The 21,216-nt window shown below is 44.5% G+C and overlaps 1 protein-coding gene and 1 non-coding gene across 2 annotated transcripts in view; both read right to left on the reverse strand.

Moving 5' to 3' along the window:
- The window catches only part of LPCAT3 (lysophosphatidylcholine acyltransferase 3), a 35,904-nt gene extending 14,688 nt beyond the window's left edge, over nucleotides 1-21,216 (reverse strand). The window contains exon 1 of the mRNA XM_055569429.1: nucleotides 20,953-21,216. Coding sequence (XP_055425404.1) covers nucleotides 20,953-21,097 — 145 coding nt within the window. The 5' untranslated portion in view covers nucleotides 21,098-21,216. The remainder of the gene's footprint in view (nucleotides 1-20,952) is intronic.
- Nucleotides 10,391-10,530, reverse strand: LOC129642623 (small nucleolar RNA SNORA48). Its single transcript, XR_008709877.1, has one exon. It is a non-coding gene; the product is annotated as a small nucleolar RNA SNORA48 (small nucleolar RNA).

The raw sequence follows: 21,216 nt of genomic DNA on the forward strand, positions 1-21,216 counted from the left end.
CTCTGTGTAAATAAGACATGGGCTTTCCCCTGAATCAGGCTTCTCTCAGCTTCTTTGGTTGATTAATGATGTTACTGTGCTCCGGGCCACACAGCGACATTCAAAGGCTTGAAGTTGTCTCCACCTCTTCCCTTTCTCCTCAGTGCCCATATCTAGTCACCAAATCCTGGTTTGTTTTTGTTTTGGCCGCACCACAAGGCTTGCAGGATCTTAGTTCCCCAACCAGGGACTGAACCCATGCTCCCTGCAGTGGAAGTCCAGAGTTCTCAGCCATAAGGACCGCCAGGGATTTCCCCCACCAAATCCTGTCCATCCCTCCTTTCCAATGTCTCTCGCCACCATCGCATCCCCTTCTTTCCCATGCTACATCTGCAGGGAAGGCCCTCAAATGCTCCCCCTTCAAGTCTTGCCACGACCTCATCTCTGCCTGTAGCTGCATCCCCTGACATCCTCCACCAGGGGGCTCTCCCTGCCACTCCTGCTCAGAAGCCATCAGTGACTCTACCTGACCACTCCACACAGCATCAGCCCCCAAGTCCAAGATTCAAGATCTACCTTCTAAACTACATTTCTGGGCAAAGCCTCCACCCTCCTCCTCCAGCTAACTGCTATGCTAGTTTCTGCTCAAACATGCCTTGTGTCGGGAATTCCATGGTGGTCCACAGGTTAGGACTCTGTGCTCTCACTGCCAAGGGCCCTTCAGGGTTCAATCCCTGGTCAGGGAACTAAGATTCCACATGGAATGTGGTGTGGCCAAAAAAAGAAAAACTCAACCAAACACACAAACCACAACAATGCCCCGCCCCACCGCCCCCTCCTGCCAAAAAAAAAATCCAAACAAAACATGTCTTATGTCTTTAATCTCTAGACCTTCCCTCATGCCGGTCCTTTTGGGTGGGATCTTCTTCAACCACTCCTCTAACCAAGTGAAGTCCTACCCATTCTTGAAAAACACTCAGTTCAAGCGTCTCCTTCTTTAGGGTTACTATAGACCACAATTAATTCATGACCCTGCACATTATGGACTCCTGCCTTAAATACATGGTGCTTAGGACAAAGACTTATTTGGCAAAATCATTATGTAATACAAGTTGCCATTCCTTACACTAGTGTTCCGTATTAAAACTATCACAAGTTCACAATCTCTTTTCCTAAAGTTCTTCTGTGTCTTTGGATCTCCCATAGCAAGCTATCCCTGCATACTTCATCTTCTGATGGGTTGACCTACAGTAATTGACACTTAATAGTGGTTTGAGTGTCAGTTTCCTCATCTGTAAAATGGGGACAGGACCTGCTCCAGTGATTATTGTAAGGGCTAAAGGGGATGGGGAAACAGTGTCAGACTTTATTTTTTTGGGCTCCAAAATCACTGCAGATGGTGATTGCAGCCATGAAATTAAAAGATGCTTACTCCTTGGAAGGAAAGTTATGACCAACCTAGATAGCATATTCAAAAGCAGATACATTACTTTGCCAACAAAGGTCCATTTAGTCAAGGCTATGGTTTTTCCAGTGATCATGTATGGATGTGAGACTTGGATTGTGAAGAAAGCTGAGCGCCGAAGAATTGATGCTTTTGAACTGTGGTGTTGGAGAAGACTCTTGAGAGTCCCTTGGACTGCAAGGAGATCCAACCAGTCCACCCTAAAGGAAATCAGTCCTGAATATTCATTGGAAGGACTGATGCTGAAGCTGAAACTCCAGTACTTTGGCCACCTCATGCAAAGAGTTGACTCATTGGAAAAGACTCTGATGCTGGGAGGGATTGGGGGCAGGAGGAGAAGGGGACGACAGAGGATGAGATGGCTGGATGGCATCACTGAGTCGATGGACGTGAGTCTGGGTGAACTCCGGGAGTTGGTGATGGACAGGGAGGCCTGGCGTGCTGCAATTCACGGGGTCGCAGAGTCGGACACGACTGAGCGACTGAACTGAACTGAAAGGGGATAATGCATATAAAATAGTCAGCACAGCCTAACATATTGTAAGCAGTCACAAAGTCTCACACACACATATGCAGATACACATAGAGGGAGTCTGTAAACTAGGTCTTATCTGAGAAATTCTGATGAAAGTGGTATCAGGGGTTCCAAATCTAATCTTCTTTCCATGTGACAATCAAATGACTGAGGGATTTTCTTCCCATCTTAACTTTAAAAGAAGAGTCATTGTGTATTTATTTTAAAGATACTGACTCTGGCTTGCCAAGAGCACTTTTTCTAAAATGCAACGTACAGTTAAATTAAGGCACTGGATGGTTAGAAGCACACCAACTCTGAGGTTAAGACGAGATTTGACAGCCTGAATCCCAGTTCTGCTACTTACTAGCTGTCCTCTTAGGCTGGTTGATGAGTTACTGCTTTTGGTCCTCAGTTTCACTAGTAGAGTATCTAGGTCCTGGCTCATATTTCAACCTGGTCCATATCAGATGCTCAGTGAGCGTGAGATGGCATCAACCTCTCCTTTAACAGAGGCCTGCCTAGCAACCTCAACCGACTGGCTTCAAACACCATGAGTGCCGACGGCTCCTGCATGTCCACCTCCCGTCGAGGCTCTCCCCTGAACTTCACACTCGTGTGCAATGTGGAGTGGGTACCCGCCTAACGGGACACCTCAGACGTAACAGGCCCCAAACTCAACTGCTGATGTCCTTCTCTCAGCAAGCCTGCTCCTCCCCTGGCTTCCTCATTTCAGCAAAGCCTTCTGCTCAGCCCTTCTGCTCAGCCCTTCTGCTCACGCAAGGCTGAGCCCCTGCCACCTTCCCCTGCTCCTGACCCCCTCCCCTCCCCCAGGCAACCCTATCTGTCAGCAAACCCTGTCTGTTCTATCTGCAAAGTGAACCCAGAATCTGACCACTTCTGCCCCTGGTCCACGTTGGCGCCATCCCTGGCTTGTGTTATTATTGTCGTCTCCTGACTCATCTCCCCCAGTGCGTTCAGTCACGCTCTGCTCAGCAGGAGCTGAAGTCCAACCAGAATGCCAAACTGAGCTGCTTGCCCCTCCCCCACCGCTCTCTGACTCATCTCTGACTCTGGGCCACCCTTCCTGGAATGGCAGACTTATGCAAACCTTAGAGCCTTCACATTAATATGTTCCTGGCCTGGGATGTTCTTTCACCGATGAGCTCAAGTACCTCCAGCGCTTCAGGTTTTTACTGAAATGTCACCTTATCAGTGGGGCCTTCCCTGATCGTGGTATCTTGAGATTGCACACGTTGCCCCACCCTGTATGCCACCAACACACACTTCCTGTTTTTCTTTCCTACTTCATCTTTCCTATTTTCCCTTTGCATTTACTACTCTTCCACATGCTGTATATTCTACTTATTGGTCTTTGAAGGCAAGATTTTTGTCTCTTTCCCCCCCTCACTGTACCACAAGTACCTCCTAGAGTTGCTGGTACAAAAAAGTTCTCAAAAATATTTGTTGAATGAATGAGAGAATAAAAGAATGAATGAACAAATACTCTGCATCCTAGGGAGTGAATAAAATATGTATTGAGCATCCATCATGTGGTCAGCAATGCATTAGGCAAAAGGAGACTATGGTAGAGTTATAAGAGATGCTTTCAGACTCTGCAGGAAATATGGGTTTGATTCCTGGGCTAGGAAGATCCCACATGCTATGGAGCAACTAAGCCCATGTGCCACAACTACTGAGCCTGTGCTCTAGAGCCCTGGAGCCACAACTCCTGAGTCTATGTGTCACAACTCCTGAAGCCTGAAAGCCCCAGAACCCATGCTCTGCACAAAAGAAGCCACTGCCATGAGAAACCGAGAAATGCAACTAGAGAGTAGCCCCCGCTCACTGCAATGAGAGAAAAGCCCGTGCAGCAATGAAGACCCAATGCAGCCCAAAATAAACTGAGCTCATCACCTCTGTTTCCGGTCTACTCATTTCTGCCTTGGCCCTCACCAATGGGGTAACATACCCCCAGCCCAGGCCAACTCACCCTCACCTCTTGTGAGAAGATCTGGTTCACAGGGTCAATGGGCTCCTTAGAGTCAAATGACTGAAACTGATCTCAAACTCAAAATTCATGCTTATTGTCGGAGGTAAAGGGATGGGAGACAGCGGATTCCCCCCCAAAAGGCTATGTCTGTCCATCACTGCTCTTAGGGATGGTTCACTGACAAAATTATGGCAACTCTGGAATTTCTAGCTGAAAAAGATGGATGGAAAAACCTGTTTCAGCCTTATATCATCTGGATGCTGAAATTTTTCTAAATCATGTAATGTTCCCACAGATAATAGGTATTTTGCTTTGCACAATGGAAGGCCACTTTCAGGATCAAGTGTCAGTTCAATTTTCCTAAGAATCACAGACTAGAATATAAAACAGGACTGCTTTTGAACATGGCTTATTTGTATTATTTATTTATCTTTGGCCACATGGCATGTGGGATCTTACCTCCCCAACCAGGGATAGTACCCGTGCTCCCTTAATTGGAAGTGCAGAGTCTTAACCACTAGATGGCCAGGGAAGTGGCCATCTAACGGCTTATTTGGTATTGACAGTTTATTTTTTATCACATATTTCCACATGCTAGCTTTATCATGATTATTTCCACTGTGAAGAACTGCCATTCACATTTGTTTTCTTTCACCAAAGTGGAGATTCCTCATACTGAAGAACTATACAGAGGAAAGGAAGACGGATGGAGATAGGAAGGAGAGTGAAGCCCTGTGTGACTCTGGCTCTTTGTGGTGATAGGTAACTGATTGGTTACTGACCACACTGTCAGCTGGGGGAACACTGGGACATTATGGACCTGGAGGTGGGGTGACACTCACTTCTGTAATTTGTTCACAATGGTCCTGTCTCTATTCAGCAGATTAAACCTTGTTGATGGTATGGCCAAGGTGATAATACACCTGCCCCACTCCAACAGTCCTCTATGGCTCAGGCTGAGTCACATGCTGAATGGTTATTCATAGGATTCAGATTCTTTGAACCAATGAAACCTTATAAATCACTGACTCCAAACCCTTCATTAGAAATAGAAGAAAGCAAAGCCCAAAGGGGCTAACTGGCTTGCTTCAGGTTAATAGAGCAGAGCCCCAGTTAGAACCCATATCACTTGATTTCTATGCTGATACTCTTGTCTCATGCTTTGGCACCTGGCGGAGGCCAGCAAATACATCACTAGCCACTGCTGTTGTGCAGTCACTCAGTCATGTCCGACTTGTTTTGACCCCATGGGCTGCAGCCCGCCAGGCCCTTCTGTCCACGGAATTCTCCAGGCAAGAACACTGGAGTGGGTTGCCATTTCCTTTTCCAGGGGATCTGCCCGACCCAGGGACTGAACCTGCATCTCCTGCATTGCGGGTGGATTTGTTACCACTGAGCCACCAGGGAAGCCTCACTAGTCACTAGCTGTGCACTTTTAAAGCTATGGCTATGTTATTCTCTGATTATCTGTTCACAGACACATGCATGCCCACATCTGCTTATCATCCTATCTAAAACCATTTGAAAACTTCATCTCTGCTAAATTTAGGTACTCCTTGTTCCTTCTTTCTTCATCAGTTCTTGGGGATGCTCCCTGCCTATCTTCTTAGGGTGCAATTCATTTCTGAAAGGGACCTCCAGCTGAGTATCTTAAATGTTTTGATGACTGTAGAATAGAATTCAGGGATAAATGATGAAAATGTCCTCAGAATAAGAACAGAGGGGGCGTTTTAAGGGTAAACTAGTAAATGGCTGTTATCTGTGAGAAAGGAAAAAGGCTCTTATGAAGGTTACAAAGTTTTTTTTTTCTTTTAATGGGAATTCCCTGGAGGTCCAGTGGTTAGGACTTGGTGCTCTCAATGTTGAGACCCAAGTTCAAACCTTGGCCGGGGAAGTAAAATCTCATAAGCCGAGTGGAATGGTGTGACCAAAAAAAAAAAAAAAAAGGAAATATTAGTTTTTTAGTCACTTAACCCAAACAACCTAAACCTGAACTGCACCCAAAGTCCCATCAAAAGTCAGTTTTTTATTGTTGCACTCAAGCCAGGGGCTCTTAACAGTTAACAGGCAAGGCCATGTTAAGATTAGTGCCAACGATACAAGCTGGCAATCATGTGTGCAAACTGGTGCTGAGGCTGAGAAGTTATGATGTTATGATGAGACAATAGACCGACTCTGAAGCCACGTTCCCTTGTATGACCCCACCGGGAAGAGGTACTCACTGGTTTCTGAGCCTAGGAAAAGTCAGCACCCCACCACCCTACCCCCACCACCCTGGGTCAGGGGCCAGCCCTCAGGACTATCTCAAGCCTGATCAGACGCTTGGAACTATTTGTGAATGTTTGTCTGCACAATTACAGTCTTTTCTGTACTATTACAGATTGTGCAAATGGTCACATAGTTCTTTTGTTATGACAAAAATGTATAGACTGAAAGAATGTTAAGGCTGTTGACTCGCAGGCTAGTCGCTAGTCACTGTTGACTAGTGGAACAGGACAACAGATGTTGACTGACCCTCAGGTACTTGAACACACCGAAATGCCTTTCCTAGCAGATAGCAGCCTGAGGCTTACATTCAGAGAGTGGTTTTTTAAATCACATTGTAAATCTTTGTAAATTAGCGAACCACATGGTGGCAACTTCTAGCCAGATTTTCTGATTGGAGCTAGACTCAGGAATGAAGAGTGATCTGGTTGAGAAATTCAGTTTTGCCGCTTGGGCAAATCACTTAGATTCTTTGTACCTTGATTTCTTCACGTCTAAGGTAGGGATGTAAAGAAAGGCACGCGCCCCACCCCCTCCCCGCCCCCCCAGTGCCAGCAGCCACTGCAGCTGCCCACCAACGGCGCACCTAGCGGGGAATTCAGGATGGAGAAAAACTGGAAGGCTTCTGTGCTTTGTATACTGGCCTAGATAGTTCAGACGTATATCTAAGGCACAGATGCAACGAGTCCAGATTCTTGCGTCTTCACATACACAGAAAGGCACTAAAATCATTAACTTGAGACGTCTGCTCTTTGTGACTGCAGTAATCTTTTGATGCTCAAAGTATGTGTTAGCTACTCAGTCGTGTTCACCTCTTTGTGACTCTACGGACTGTAGCCTACAGGCTGCTCTGCCCATGGCATTCTCCAGAGGAATCTTCCTGACCAAGGGGTTGAATCCGGTCTCCTGCACTGCAGGCAGATTCTTTACTGTCTGAGCCACTAGGGAAGCCTCTCTGAAGCTCAACTACATGCTTTTTTCCGAGCAAGAAACATTCACATATTAATACGTCCCTGATCTCTTTGGAGCCTTCCTCAGAGCCACCCGAGAGGCGGTCTTCCAGGCTATGTTCCTCAGTTAAGGCCCTGAATAAAACTGCACTTGCCATTTCTAGGTTGTGGGTTTTTCTTTCAGTCAAGAGGCAAAATACTAGCCATCTTGCAAGCTGTTGCGCAGATTATAAGAGAAAATATCCATAAAAAAGCATCAAACATGTACTTCCTTGAGGCCACTTAAGAAATATTTACATATGAGCAAATATTTTATACAAGCCTATCTATACCTAACTTCTTAAAATCTGAGTAAGCTCTTTTAACCAGTTTTAAGACATACACTCTCAGGCTCAAGCCTCTAGCCTTGAGCTAGGGGTGGGAAATTTTGGCCTTTGCCCATCTTGATCTGATTTTAACTAAATTAAGTCTATAGTAAGTTTCAAAAATAAAGCTCTGAGTTGCCCCCAGTACTCCCAGGAAGAAGGCGATTTGCCACGAAGTTCACCCAGCTTCATTCAGTCTGAGGCCCTTCCTCTGCAAGGGTCTGTTTGAGGCCTGGGTGTGTGTGTGTGTGTAGGGGTGAAGGTGGGAACTAGCAACGTGCTCATGTGGTCATACATTGTTATAAAACGTGTAAGATATTTTTATATTCTTTTTCTTAAAGAAGGTCACCAAGATTACAGAATTTTCCACAAATTCTGGATTATTAAAAAAAAAAAAAAAATCAACCACTACAACAGAATTAGGCATTTGCTGTCATTGTCATTCAGTCGCTAAGTGGTGTCTGACTCTTTGCAATCCCATGGGCTGCAGCACGCCAGAGTTCCCTGTCCTTCACCATCTCCTGGAGTTTGTTCAAATTCATGCCCATTGAGTCTGTGATGCTGTCCGATTATCTCATCCTCTGCCATAAGATCTTACAAAAAGTCCTGAATGAACATTTGGGCCAACTCAGTATTTCAGACCCGGGATGCCTGTTTAAGTCCAGGAAGGGAAGGAGTGCTGAAGTCACCTACCAGAGAGGTCTATTAGCTGGGAGCACAGGCTCAGCACAGGTCAGGGAGAGAGGCGGAGGGCTGGCCAGGCCTGCAGAACCCCCAGCCTCATCTTCTCTGCTCTGTCCAGTCTGCCCCTCCTCTTACTTCTTATCTTTCGTGTCTTGTGTTACTGCTTCCTCCTCTTCTTTCCCTGTTATAACGGCCTGGAGTCTTCTATTCCCCGCTTCTCAGCTTTTACACTTCATGGTTCTCTCTCAAAAATCTTGAATTAGTGTGTGGCAGCCTGAGTTTTTTTCCCCTTTTGATTCCTGGCACTGGTTTTCAGTGGAGAAACTGTAGTTCTTCATTCCTGTTGTGACTTGATCTGGCCAGGGGTTGCCCCAAGGCTGCCAAGTGGCTAATTAGCTTTACACAACCCTCTCGAATAACTTGTCTTGGTAATTTTTCTCCCTCCTGTGAAGAGTTGCCAAATCTAGGCTTGTAAGTACAAACAAAGAAGGTGAGGCTTCTTTTTTGCAACAAGCATTCCAGCAAGTGAAACAATAAACTGTTCCTGAACCAGCTGGGATTCTAACAGGAGAAAAGACAATGGTATCACACCCTCTAACTGAACCTATGAATCCGAGCGGCTGTGGATATTTGTTGGGTTCTGTTTCTCTACCTTTGTGAGCATACCTACTCACTCTTTATTCTTCAAGTCTGCGGATTTGGTGAATTTTAGTACATTCACAATGTTGTGCAACCACGCCCACTACTAACGCCCCAATACCTCTATCACGCTAACCAGAAACCCCACACCTCTCAGCCGTCACCCCCAATTCAACCCTCCTCTCATCCCCACCAACCACCAATCTACTTTATGTCTTTATGGATTTGCCTCTTCTGGGCATCTCACATAAATGGGAGCAGACATTATGTGGCCATTTGTGTCTGGCTTCTTTCACTCAGCACCATGTTTTCAAAGTTAATCCACGCTATAGGAAGTATCAGTACTTCGTTCCTTTTTATGACTGAATATTCCATTTTATGAATATTAATATTTTGTTTATCCATTTGTCAGTTGGGTCATGCACTGTTTGTCAATGATAATAATGTGATGAATATGTGTGTACAGGTTTTTGTGTGAACATATACATCAACTCTTTTGAGTACATAATTAGGGGCGGAACTGCTGGGTCCTAACTTTGAGAAACTACCAAACTGCTTTCTTCAGGGGCTATGCTGTTGGACGTTCCCACCAACCACCCATGAGGATTCCAATTTCCCCATATCTTTACCAACATTTGTTTACTCCTTTTTTTGGTTGCAGCTATCCTGGTGGGTGTTAAGTGGTATGTCATTATGACTTTGATCTCCATTTCCAAAGACTAAAGATGCTGAACATCTTTCCATGTGCCTATTGGCCATTTGCATGTCTTCTTTAGACAAATGTCTATTCGTATTCTTTGCCCATTTTTAAACTGAGTTGTCTTTTTATTGTTTAGTTATAAGAATTCTTGATATATTCTGGATACTAGACCCTTACCAGATAAATGATTTACAAGTATTTTCTGTCTCTCTCTTTTTCTTTTCTGTTTCTCATTTCTTTTCACTTGCTTTATAGTATCCTTTCATGCAAAAAAGTTTAAAATTCTGATGAAGTTCACATTATCCCTGACCATCCATGCTGAAAAAAATCCAATTTCTTTTTTTTTTTTGCCTGTATATTAGTTCCAACTGCCAGGCCCCATTTTAAAGTCATTCTTTCCAACTCTTGAGACCTAACACTATTAAGCTAACCCCCCTCAAGCAAGAAACCGGTGAACATACCATGTAAGATTAAGATCTCTGCTGATAAAAGGCAGACTCAGAATTTGAACTCAGGATGGTTCTTCAATATACACACTGACTCACAAAAATAGCCCTGAAATAATTTCTGTATGGTCACCTGTATCTTCTTGTACTCCTGCCATAGAACCTATGTTAGATCTTCACTTTCGAATCATATTCTAGACCCTAAGGCCCCAGAGAAGAGCTTTACGGTAACTTCTTGCTTACATTATGTTTGTTCAGAAGTCCGGCACAGAATGCCATGACACCTCCATAGAACATTACAAGAATACATTCCCTTAAACTCAATTAGCAATCAACTTACGAGACAGGGGTTTCTGATCTTTGCAAGACTAAGGAAAACAGCCCTACATTTTATGTGCCCCAGGCATGAAATAGCTCTGGCCACCAGGCATCAAGCTAGGATGAACAAAGGACTAGACATCTGCTTTGCCCCTGACTGATATAAGAGCAACACCACCAACCAGGTGCCTCTTTGCCCATTGCCAGGGAGTAAAATCCAATTTCTTTATCAGCATCTCAGTATTACTTGAAGATTTGGGAAGAACTTTAAAAACTATTTAAAATTTTGTATTTTATTTATTTATTCTGGCCGCACCCTGCGGCATGCCAGGATCTTAGTTCCCCAACCAGGGATCAAACCCACACTCCCTGCATTGGACGTATGAAGTCTTAACCCTGGACCGCCAAGGCAAAGTCCCCAAGTTAGGTATTTTAGAATATAATAAAAGCACATATACCTTAAAAATATAAAACGAGATTAAGACTTGAAGAAGTTTGAAGCTTCTGGTGAGATGATGACCTGGCTCCCTATAATTACTGTTAGGCTCTTGGAATAAATAATATAATAAATAATATAAGAATAAATAATATAAGCATGCTGTCTAGGGGGGCTTCCCAGGTGGCTCAGAGGTAAAGAATCTGCCTCCAATGTGGGAAACGCAGGAGATGCGGGTTCGATCCTTGGGTCAGAAAGGTCTCCCAGAGGAGGGCATGGTATAGTCACTCCAGTATTCGTGCTTGGAGAATCTCCATTGACATAAGGTCGCACAGAGTCGGACACTGAAGCGACTTAGCACGCATGCTACATAGGAATTCCTAGGCTTTGCTTTTGTTTCCTTCTATCAGAAGAACTAAAGAAGAACTAAAACATGGGGTCAAATTATTCTTTAGCTAAAGATTGAGGATTCCTAGTAGCCCTTCTGGTTCACTATTTTTAATTGGGGCCATGTATATTGTATTCCAACTATAATCAATCTTTTCCACCAGAGTCTGAGGTATACACCACGGGAGCCTTAAAGGGCGCTGTTCCAGCTGGCCTCTGCTTGCTGGCTGGCAAAGAGAAGTATTATATTTGTGGACAGTAATCCAGAATGGTGTCCAAGCCCATCTGAGTTTAGAATCGCTATCACAGCAGAAACTGGAAACCTCAAGGGCTGTAAGCCATTGAGCACGTACAGCAATACAAATACACAGCGACCAGAGCTCAGCCTTCTGGGATCTCATATCCTCCTCAGATTTGCACACAACATACTCACATGAGTTCTTTCTTTTTTTTTTATAGTGAGCTCTTAGTTGCCTACAAAATTACTATCTTACCACTTATAATTTTGTGTAGCAGGTATGACCATGTATGCTTTTCTTATCGAAATGCCATAGCAATATGATAGATACTTGATACTGAAAGCATCTTTAATTGACAAAAGCTTTTTATTTTTAATTTAAACTTAGCCTGTGCTTAGTGTGGGGTATTTAAACTGTCCATTCGACTTCATGCGAATCAAGAACAAAACCTGAGTCTTACCACTTTTGGCTTGAACGTCTCTCTGCTTTCTGACAAACGGTCCCTACAATTAGAATGCAATGAAATTTCCATCAGAAGTCTCTATCGCTAACAATTATGGTACATGAGGTTCTCAGATGGAATCCTTTGTTCAGGGGGTCCGGAGTTTTACGAATCTCACTTATGTTCAAAGCCACTCCTTGAACAGAGAGGAGCTTAGATTTTAAAAGCAATCCAGGGACTTCGCTGGTGGTCCAGTGGTTAAGACTCCATGCTCCCAATGTAGGGGGTGTGGATTCAATCCCTGGTTGGGTAACTAAGATCCCACATGCCCCACATGCCACACAATTCAGCCAAAAAATAAATAAAATAAAAAGCCATCCGTTTTAAGCCAAAAGGAAACCCTTATCCAGAAACTACTCATTCTTAATTTTAGTTTCTTACTTGCCACCTTCCCCATTCTAGCTTTGAAAACAGGGAGAAATAAAGATGTATACAGCATCTTTTGGGATACACAAATCTTAAGCTTTGAGGTCTCTAGGAAGCTATTATTGCTTCACCAAGAGGACTTTAGGTGGGCCCTAAGTCTCCTTGCCCTTGTCTTCAGTAACTGCAGGGAAAATGTCAACACCCTTCAGCTCCTACCTTAAAAACTCTCTGCTTGAGGAGAACAATTCACCTAGAACTGCATGAGGGCATCTAATTTTTGTTAGGCTACAGGTCACAACAGAAGGCCTGGAGAGATTATCATCTCTATTACCTATCTGATAATAGACAGATTATCAGATATCTTATGTTCCCAAAGACCAATTTTATTAAAGATGAGGTTAGCACTGTATCTGATAAATTTTAAAATTATATTTAACTCATAACAAGTGGCAATAGTTTGAAACAATACAAAATTTAACTGCATTTAAAAAAATAATATAGTCATCAAAGAGCTTTCTTATTCGATAAGAAATCTGAGCTTATCTATCTGACGAGATGATAATGATATAATAATGCCATTAGTACATTAACCCTATGATTCAGTAATAATATTTGGAGATATTAGCAAATGGGGAAACCTAAGCCAACAAAGGTCTGTCTAGTCAAGGCTATGGTTTTTCCAGTAGTCATGTATGGATGTGAGAGTTGGTCTATAAAGAAAGCTGAGTGCCGAAGAATTGATGCTTTTGAACTGTGGTGTTGGAGAAAACTCTTGAGAGTCCCTTGGACTGCAAGGAGACCCAACGAGTCCATCCTAAAGGAGATCAGTCCTGGGTGTTCACTGGAGGGACTGATGTTGAAGCTGAAACTCCAATACTTTGGCCACCTGATGCGGAGAGCTGACTCATTTGAAAAGACTCTGATTTTGGGAAAGATTGAGGGCCAGAGGAGAAGAGGACAACAGAGGATGAGATGGTTGGATGGAATCACTGACCCAATGGACATGGGTTTGGGTGAACTCCAGGAGTTGGCGACGGACAGGGAGGCCTGGTGTGCTCCAGTTCGTGGGGTTGCAAAGAGTCGGACATGACTGAGCAACTGAACTGAACTGAACTGAACTGAAAGCTATAAAGAATCTGAGAGCATTTTGTTTATTCCAAAGATCGCAGGATACAAGTTTGACATCAGCTGTTACAAAAAAGGGACCTGAAGCCACACATTAAGCCTGCAGTCCTCAGACATGTGGGGAAGCGTATAACATGGACAGCTGTTAAAACACGGATCACTGGGCCTCATCCTGAGAGTCTCTCGTTTAGTCCCTCTAAGAACCTGACTGCCTAACAAGTTCCTAGCAGGTCTGATGCTGCTGGTCCCAAGACCACACTTGGAGTCTCCTTAGAAAGGAAGGAGATGAATATCTACTGAGGGAAGGGAGAGAACAATTATTTAAAACTATCCTTGGTCAGGCTTGGCCAAGGATCGATACAGTCTATCTCACCTGGTCCTCAGAGCTTCCCCAGAACAACGCTTCTTTCTCACACTTGGCCAGAGCAGAATGAGAGCGAAGGGTCTGCCTAGGCAGTTCTCTAGAAACAGGCAAGCTCTTCGATGACTATATCATTTTAAAAAATGCAGGTCGACTTTGCATTGTTTCAAAATTTTGCTGCTTGTTATTAATTAAATATAATTTAAAAATATGTATCAGACACAGCGCTTAACTCTTAACCTCAATTCTTTAGTCAAATTGGCCTTTGGGAACATGAGGAAAAGGATGGCTGAAGCTCAGTAACTGGTCGATGGTGAAAGAGTTGGCACATATTTAATCTTATTGTAATTATTTTGTGGCTGCAATTATTTTTGTGCACGTGTGCTTAATCACTGGATGGCCAGGGAAATCCCCCAATTTAATCTTAATTAATTTTAGAAATCTGCATCTAGGCCTGCAGGTCTGTAAAGATGCTTATCCTGCCAGCTCACTCTGTCACACAGCCCCACCCCCCAACCCCGCCCATTCCCCGCCCCCTGAAGACTCAATCATGCTTTCCTCTGCAGCTCCTTTATGGAACCTCTGGTGTCCCAGCCAAGCTGGACTGCCTGCTGTTCCTCAGGTCTTCCTCACTTTTCCTGCTCTCCACATACATGCTCATTATCCTTTGCTGTTGAAAAGTTCCCCTTTCCATCTCCACCTGACTAGAATCTTCCGTGCCTTTTATGATCTAGCTGAAATGCCATTTCCTTTTTCAAGACCGAACCCCATTTTTAAAAGGCTGCTGGATGGAACTCCTTCAGTGAATTCCCATGGCTGCCCAGACAGATTTCATGTAAGTGGGCATGTAATTGCTTTGTTAAATTACCCTGTGGATAGAATCTCATGGGCCCTGTTTTACACATGTCTCTGCAAAGAAATGGGCTTCCCAGGTAGTGTAGGAGTAAAGACTCTACTTGCCAGTGCAGGAGACACAAGAGGTGCAGGTTCAATCCCTGAGTCAGGAAGATTCCCTGGAGTTGGAAATGGCAACCGACCTCAATATTCTTGCCTGAAAAATTCTATGGACAGAGGAGCCTGGTGGGCTACAGTCTGTGGAGTCGCAAAGAGTTGGACACGACTGAGTGACTGAGCACTCATGCACACTGCAAAAAAATGGTTCTGTTTGACATTAAAGTTATATTGGCATTCAAACATGAAGTTTTGTGCAATATAAGATATTGGAGTGTAGATTAAAAAGTTGGAAAAATATATTTAAAAGAAATCCCCAACAGGAAGCTTTAAGTTATGATAAAATTTGTGGCTATGAATTAGAATAAAGATAAAAGTCTAAAATGAAAAATGGACTTAGCCTTTTGGGACGACCTTGAAAGTCTTTAGGACAATCTTTTCACTTCACAGTCATAGGATTTTTGGACCATGCTTTGTATTATGGTCAGAAGTCTCATTTGTCTCATTAATGCTGCTCAGTTTCCACCGTGCCTAGCTGAGGGCTCTTCATTTTGCTACTTGGAAAAAAAAAAGCTTTTTGCCCTGAATGATGGATTTAGTTGTGAAGGGCCAGGCCTGACTCTGGTCCAAAGGGAGCTGAACTGTGGGACCTCCTTTGATTTTAAAGGTCGCTAACCATAGTGGTGCTGATTCTGAAGCTCCAAAGAATGAGTCCTCACCCGCAAGTGCCACTTTAGATGAGTCTACCAGCCAAGCCGCAGTTGTGGCCAAGCCTGAAGGAGGAGCTTGCACTAGGTGGGGTGACCATCTGCTCCATTTGGCTGATGCCATCTTTGGCTGTTGAGAGGTACCTAACATGCTGATTATATCTTGGTTCAGTCATGTAGAAAGAAAAGAGTAGATGATACCAAGGGCCTTTGTCTTTCCCATCCCACACGCTCCTCCCAGTCCCAAGGTGGTAAAGAGCAGGGGTCTCAGAGGTGGGCAGAAACGGGTATGAGCTGGAGGTCTCAGTTTCCTATCTGCACAAGGAAGCTAATAAGAGGACTGTATATAACTTAGGGGTAATTGGCAAGCCAGGCGTGGTATTGTTGAGCGCTTTATAAATGTCAGCTACCAATGCCATTATCACCACACTCTAGATTCTCTCTGGCATTTCAGTCCCTCCCTGATTCAATTATGATACCACTGAAAAGTGAAAATGTTAGCAGGGTTGTGTCTGACTCTTTGTGACTCCATGGACTGTAGCCCCCTAGGCTCCTCTGTCCATGGGATTCTCCAGGCAAGGATGCTGGAGTGGGTAGCCATTCCCTTCTCCAGTATTGACTTCTAAAACCATTATCTTTATCAAGTGTTACCAGCTGTTATCAATCGTTATCAACTGTTTTCAAACTCAAGACTAGGCTTCACAAGACAAGCTGGAGGTGCCCTTGGAACCTAAAGCCAGTCCCCAAACTAGGTCATTCCCTGGCACTGAACAACATCTAACCCTCACTTGACCTCTCCACATTTGTGAAAGTCACCATCACCTCTTCAGCTCCCCTGGCAGAAGGCCTGAGCTTTTTTTTTTTTCCACCCCCCAACTATTATACTTCTTTCTCTCTCAGGCAATCAGTTGCCAAGTCATTCATCTACACTTTCACTTATTCAGCAAATATTTATTGGGCCCTTTCCACAAATCTTCCCTGGTGGCTCAGACGGTAAAGTGTCTGCTTACAACGCGGGAGACCTGGGTTCGATCCCTGGGTTGGGAAGATCTCCTGGAGAAGGAAATGGCAACCCACTCCAGTATTCTTGCCTGGAAAATCCCATGGACGGAGGAACCTGGTAGGCTACAGTCCATGGGGTTGCAAAGAGTCGGACACGACTGAGCGACATTTACTTTACTTTTACTTTACTTCCGCAAGCCAGGTACTGTATTCAACTGATGAACAGAACTTAAAACGATTGCTGCCCTCATCTGCACATATATAATCACGTGTTGGCATGCGTACTCATTCGGAAGGGGATTTCAGTCCAGAGGAGAAAGTACAACATGGCACATAACTTAAAATGAGAGGCAGGAAAGGACTCTGTGAGGAAGTGACAATCTGAGCCAAGGCCCGAAAGAGAAAAAGGCTCGGTGAGGTGGGTAATGAGCACAGAGCACTCTTGGCAGTCGGATCAGCAGGTACCATGGCTCAGGTGGGAAGGGCCTGATGCCTTTTCTGATGGCATCAGGACTTGGCCACAAGGCTGTGAACTTGCTCAGGTCGAGGCTGGAGTGGGAGATTCCCAGGGGTGTATGGAACCTCTGGTGGGGGCTGAGCCAAGAGAGGCATGGGGTTGGGTCACCCTGGCTGCGCCGGGGAGAATGGACTGAGTGGACAGGAAGAAACTATAGAGACCTGTCCAGGGGCTATTTGGGCAGTTCTGGTGACAGATGGTCAGTGGCTGTGATGATGGAGGGAAGGAGTATATCTGAGGCACAATTTAGAGGTGGTGCTGATAGAACTCGGTGACTGGGGTGAGAGCAGAGTGAGAGGGGGAGGTGATAAGGCTGGTTTCTGGGTTTCTGGTGCGTGCAGCTGTGTAGATGAAAAGTAGTCACGGAATCTATCTTCCAAACTACTCTGTACTCCCGGATCTGCTCCCAGGACAGTGCTGGCCCATCGCTCTCCTTTCAAGTATCTGCGATGCTCCTGATCACCTGCTTCAGTAAGCACACACTTCTTTCCCTGGCTTTCAAGGATCCACAACCTACATTTCCTACATTTTTTTTTTTTTTAATTTTCTTGGCCGTGCCATGGGGCATGTGGGATCTTAGTTTGCTGACCAGGGATTGAGCCCGCACCTCTTGCACTGGAAGTGTGGAGTCTTAACCACTAGACCAACAGGGAAGTCCCTTCCAGTCCTATTTTCTACTACTTCTCTACTTAGGTCCTGCTTCAGCCCAACTGGACCACTTCCTGTTCCTGGAATGTGTCACCAATCGTCCTTGCCTTGGTCCCTATTCCTCACCATCTCAGTCTGCTAAAACCCTATTCAACTTTCAAAGTTCATTAAAGGTCCAGTCGTTAAACCTCATAAAGCTCTGGGAATCTCTGCCGGCACTAGAGTGCCACCTGTCATTGTGAGTGCCACCTGTCATTGTGGTTACGAGAGGACTCATCACCTGCCTGTTCCCTGCCCCCAGCAGACCACAGGCCATACCTTCAGGTGCCCAGCCCCATTACTCATCCTGTACCACTGCCCTTTCCTTTGCAGGGCCAAGCACAGTGCTTCAACCACAACAGGTACATTTTGCTGAATTTATTTGGAACAATTCATGTTGCTAATTATGCTAAGGAACGAGGAGACCTGAGTTGTTGAACTGAAGATGTTTTCCAGTGGCATCTGCCAGCACCAGAGCTCACAGCAAAATTTATCTTCCACCAAACTCCTGGCAATCAGACGCAAGACAGACACACACATGCCCCTCTTGACAGCGTCCTCTGCCTGTTTGAAATTCTTCAGTGCAAAAGTGCTCATAAACTTACCCTTTCTTTGCAGCACCTAATATCAAAAAATTACAGCCTCTAACTCAGGAGTTTTAAAACTGCTTGCTGTAACCCATTAGTGGGTCTTGAAATCAATTTAGTAGGTTGTAAATGATACTAAAAAATAAAATAGAAAATAGCTAAGCACACTACCTATATTCAGGATGAGTAATGTTTCCTGAAACTTCTGTTTCCAATGCAAGTATACATCTGTGTGTTTACTGGGTCATGATGTAAAATGTTATTTCTCACCATGGGCCCCAGTTCAAAAGGTTTGAAGGCTAACGCTGGAGAGACCAAGATCCGCACACAACTCAAACAGGGAAAGATGTTAGGGAACCAGTAATGAGACTATCTAACTAAAACAGCGAGACATTCATATTTTATCCCCTTAAGATGTGAATGTCTGATATACCCAACTCTTCAGGGGACCTGCATTTCAGTGCTTTTAACCAAAATTAATCTCGTTAGTACAAAGTGAGTCAGAAATTGTTTCCAACTACAGGCCTTTCGGTACCTCAGGCAAGGATTTCCTCCAGTATCCCAGTTCCCCAGGACAGGTGGTTCAGGAACTCCATTGCTGAAACGCTACTGGTTTCTAGGTTACAATACACAGAAGCGATGATACTTTTGTAGGAGAAGCATATTTACAACCAGAAAAATGCACCCTTTCTTCCATGTACTTGTCAACAAGCTTATCAATGTATGTTTCTGTGTATGTATGTAACCTAAACCTAGAAAATACAATCCTATATATCCACGTGTGAAACTTAGCCCTGATCAATTTAGGGGTCAATGTGAACCCAAATTGACCTAAAAATGAGATATACTATGAGTTACTGAAGGCAATGAACATGTGGGCTAGGAAGAGGGGATGTGGGCCATGGCAGGATGGGTAAGGGGGTTCAGGAGTGTGATGGATGTATTATACCAAGTTTTTATTACCTTGATGCTTGGTGGTAATAAGAGGATGAGGTTAGAGGGGTAAGCTATGGAGAAAACAACTTTCTAGACAGGTGTATGCCCCATGAAGGTACACAGTAGTCCACTACAAGTGCATAGGCTGTATTTAATTATGTCATCACTAAAAAGACAGATTCCAAGCCTAATTCTAGCCGCAGCTCCGTTTAACAGGTTGTCCCTTATAATTTGTTGCTCCTTGTGTTACAATCTCCATTTATAGTTGAGACATCAACAGCTGGCTTCTTAATGAATGAAATGTAAACACTCTTAATTGTCAATTATAATCCCAACAAATAACTAGGCCTGGAAAAAAGGGAGAAGAAGTAGGAAGTTCAAAGCTGATGTGGTGCAAAGAACCCTAGATTGAAGTACTGATAAATTTGGGTTAGATCTGGGTGGCAGCAAGTAAGTTCCACAACCTAAGGTTCCTGCCACGTTTAAAATTTTGTAATTCTACAAGGGAGGGTAAAGGTGATCTTTATCTGGAAGAAAAAAGAGTATCTTGGCTTGATGTGTGATGGGCAAATGATAATGATATTACCCAAGGTTGTTTAAATATGAATTAATGCCTTTCCCATTATCTAGATCAGATTAGCACCCTTTAGGTGATATTACATCAGTGTCTCTACTGACTACTCCATAAATTCCAAATTTCTTACCAGTATTTAAGGCTTTCCACATCTGCCAACTTTATCTCAAATTTCTTGTGGTTCAGACCTGCTCCTGCACCCACCCTCCCCAACAAGTCTTGTTTAATTCTTCACCACCCCTACTCTCCTAGCTAAAGTCCCATAACCTTCATAAAGCCTTCCAACTACTCAAATATTTAATATCAGCTTATGACCTTTGAATTCCTACCAGACTTTATAGCAATCCTATCAGATAGGCATTATTATCTCATTTCATAAGTAAGGAAACTAAAGCCTCCAGAGAAGTTAAGTGGTTCACCCAGCATCCTAGTTTGTGAGCAGCAGGACTGATTTGTTTGCCCTCCAAGTCCACACACTTTTTTTTTTCTTACTGTGCCATGCTGCTTCATCTATTAAAAAAAAAACCATAGAGGAAGGATGCATTTAAAAAAGCCCATAAACCAGTTACAATACGGTTTGTTGTGACATAAATGCAAATACACCACATCCTTTGAACTACGTGTGTAAAACACGCTTGGGGTAGCATGAATAGTTTTTAAGGGGTTGCCAGTCCTGTTTTCCAAGCCCAGTACTAAAATAATATTCCACGGTAAATGACAGGTGGGTGGCTAAGGACAAGAAAAAGCAGTATGGTTAAAAGAAGAAATTAGAAACGGGACAAAAAGATGAGAGTGTAATACAAGCTGGCAATGCACACAAGAGACACAGAATATGCAAGCATGGAGTATGGGGCTGAGCGGGTCCATAGGACTAAAATATCTAAGTTTGGGAGCCTATACCTGCCAATGAGAAGCGCGCGTGTCTGAGGGTTGATATTAATAACAGCAGTACACATGGACAGAGAGTAGAACTCAAGAGAGAGACAAATAAGGACAGGTCGTAGGGACACAGGGCAGAGCATGACAGGATGAGGGTGGTGGCGCCCAATGAGGGGCCAGAAGGGTACAAGAGGGGTCGAAGGGAAAGGTGAAGAAGGTACAGTGCCCCCAGACTCCAGAATAGTGTCATCTTCCTCTCCACAGCTGGTTGGTATGTGCAAGGATTGACACCCGCACCCCAAAAAGCCCTCCCCGTGGCTCCGGGAAGAGGGCGAGGTCACGTCCCCGTCCCCCGGGGGCTCCGCGAGGGGTCCTTACCTAGGAAGATGGAGATGATGAGCCGCAGCGCCTGTTCTGACGCGCCCAGGGACGTCGCCAACTTGTTAAGGCTCAGGTCTTGGAAACGCCACAGCAGCCCCCTCGTCAGCTCCGCTTCCATGTCCCCCTCGGCTGCGGACGCCATCTTAGCTCCGGGCGTCCCCCAGGGACCCCTCTGCTCCGCGCGCCCCGAATGTGGGCACAGCGCTGGAGCTTCACCCCCAATTCCGGCCCGGAGCCCGCCCACGGCGTGCGCATTGGCTG

Source organism: Bubalus kerabau, chromosome 1 (assembly GCF_029407905.1).
Source record: "Bubalus kerabau isolate K-KA32 ecotype Philippines breed swamp buffalo chromosome 1, PCC_UOA_SB_1v2, whole genome shotgun sequence".
Taxonomy (NCBI): Eukaryota; Metazoa; Chordata; class Mammalia; order Artiodactyla; family Bovidae; genus Bubalus; species Bubalus kerabau.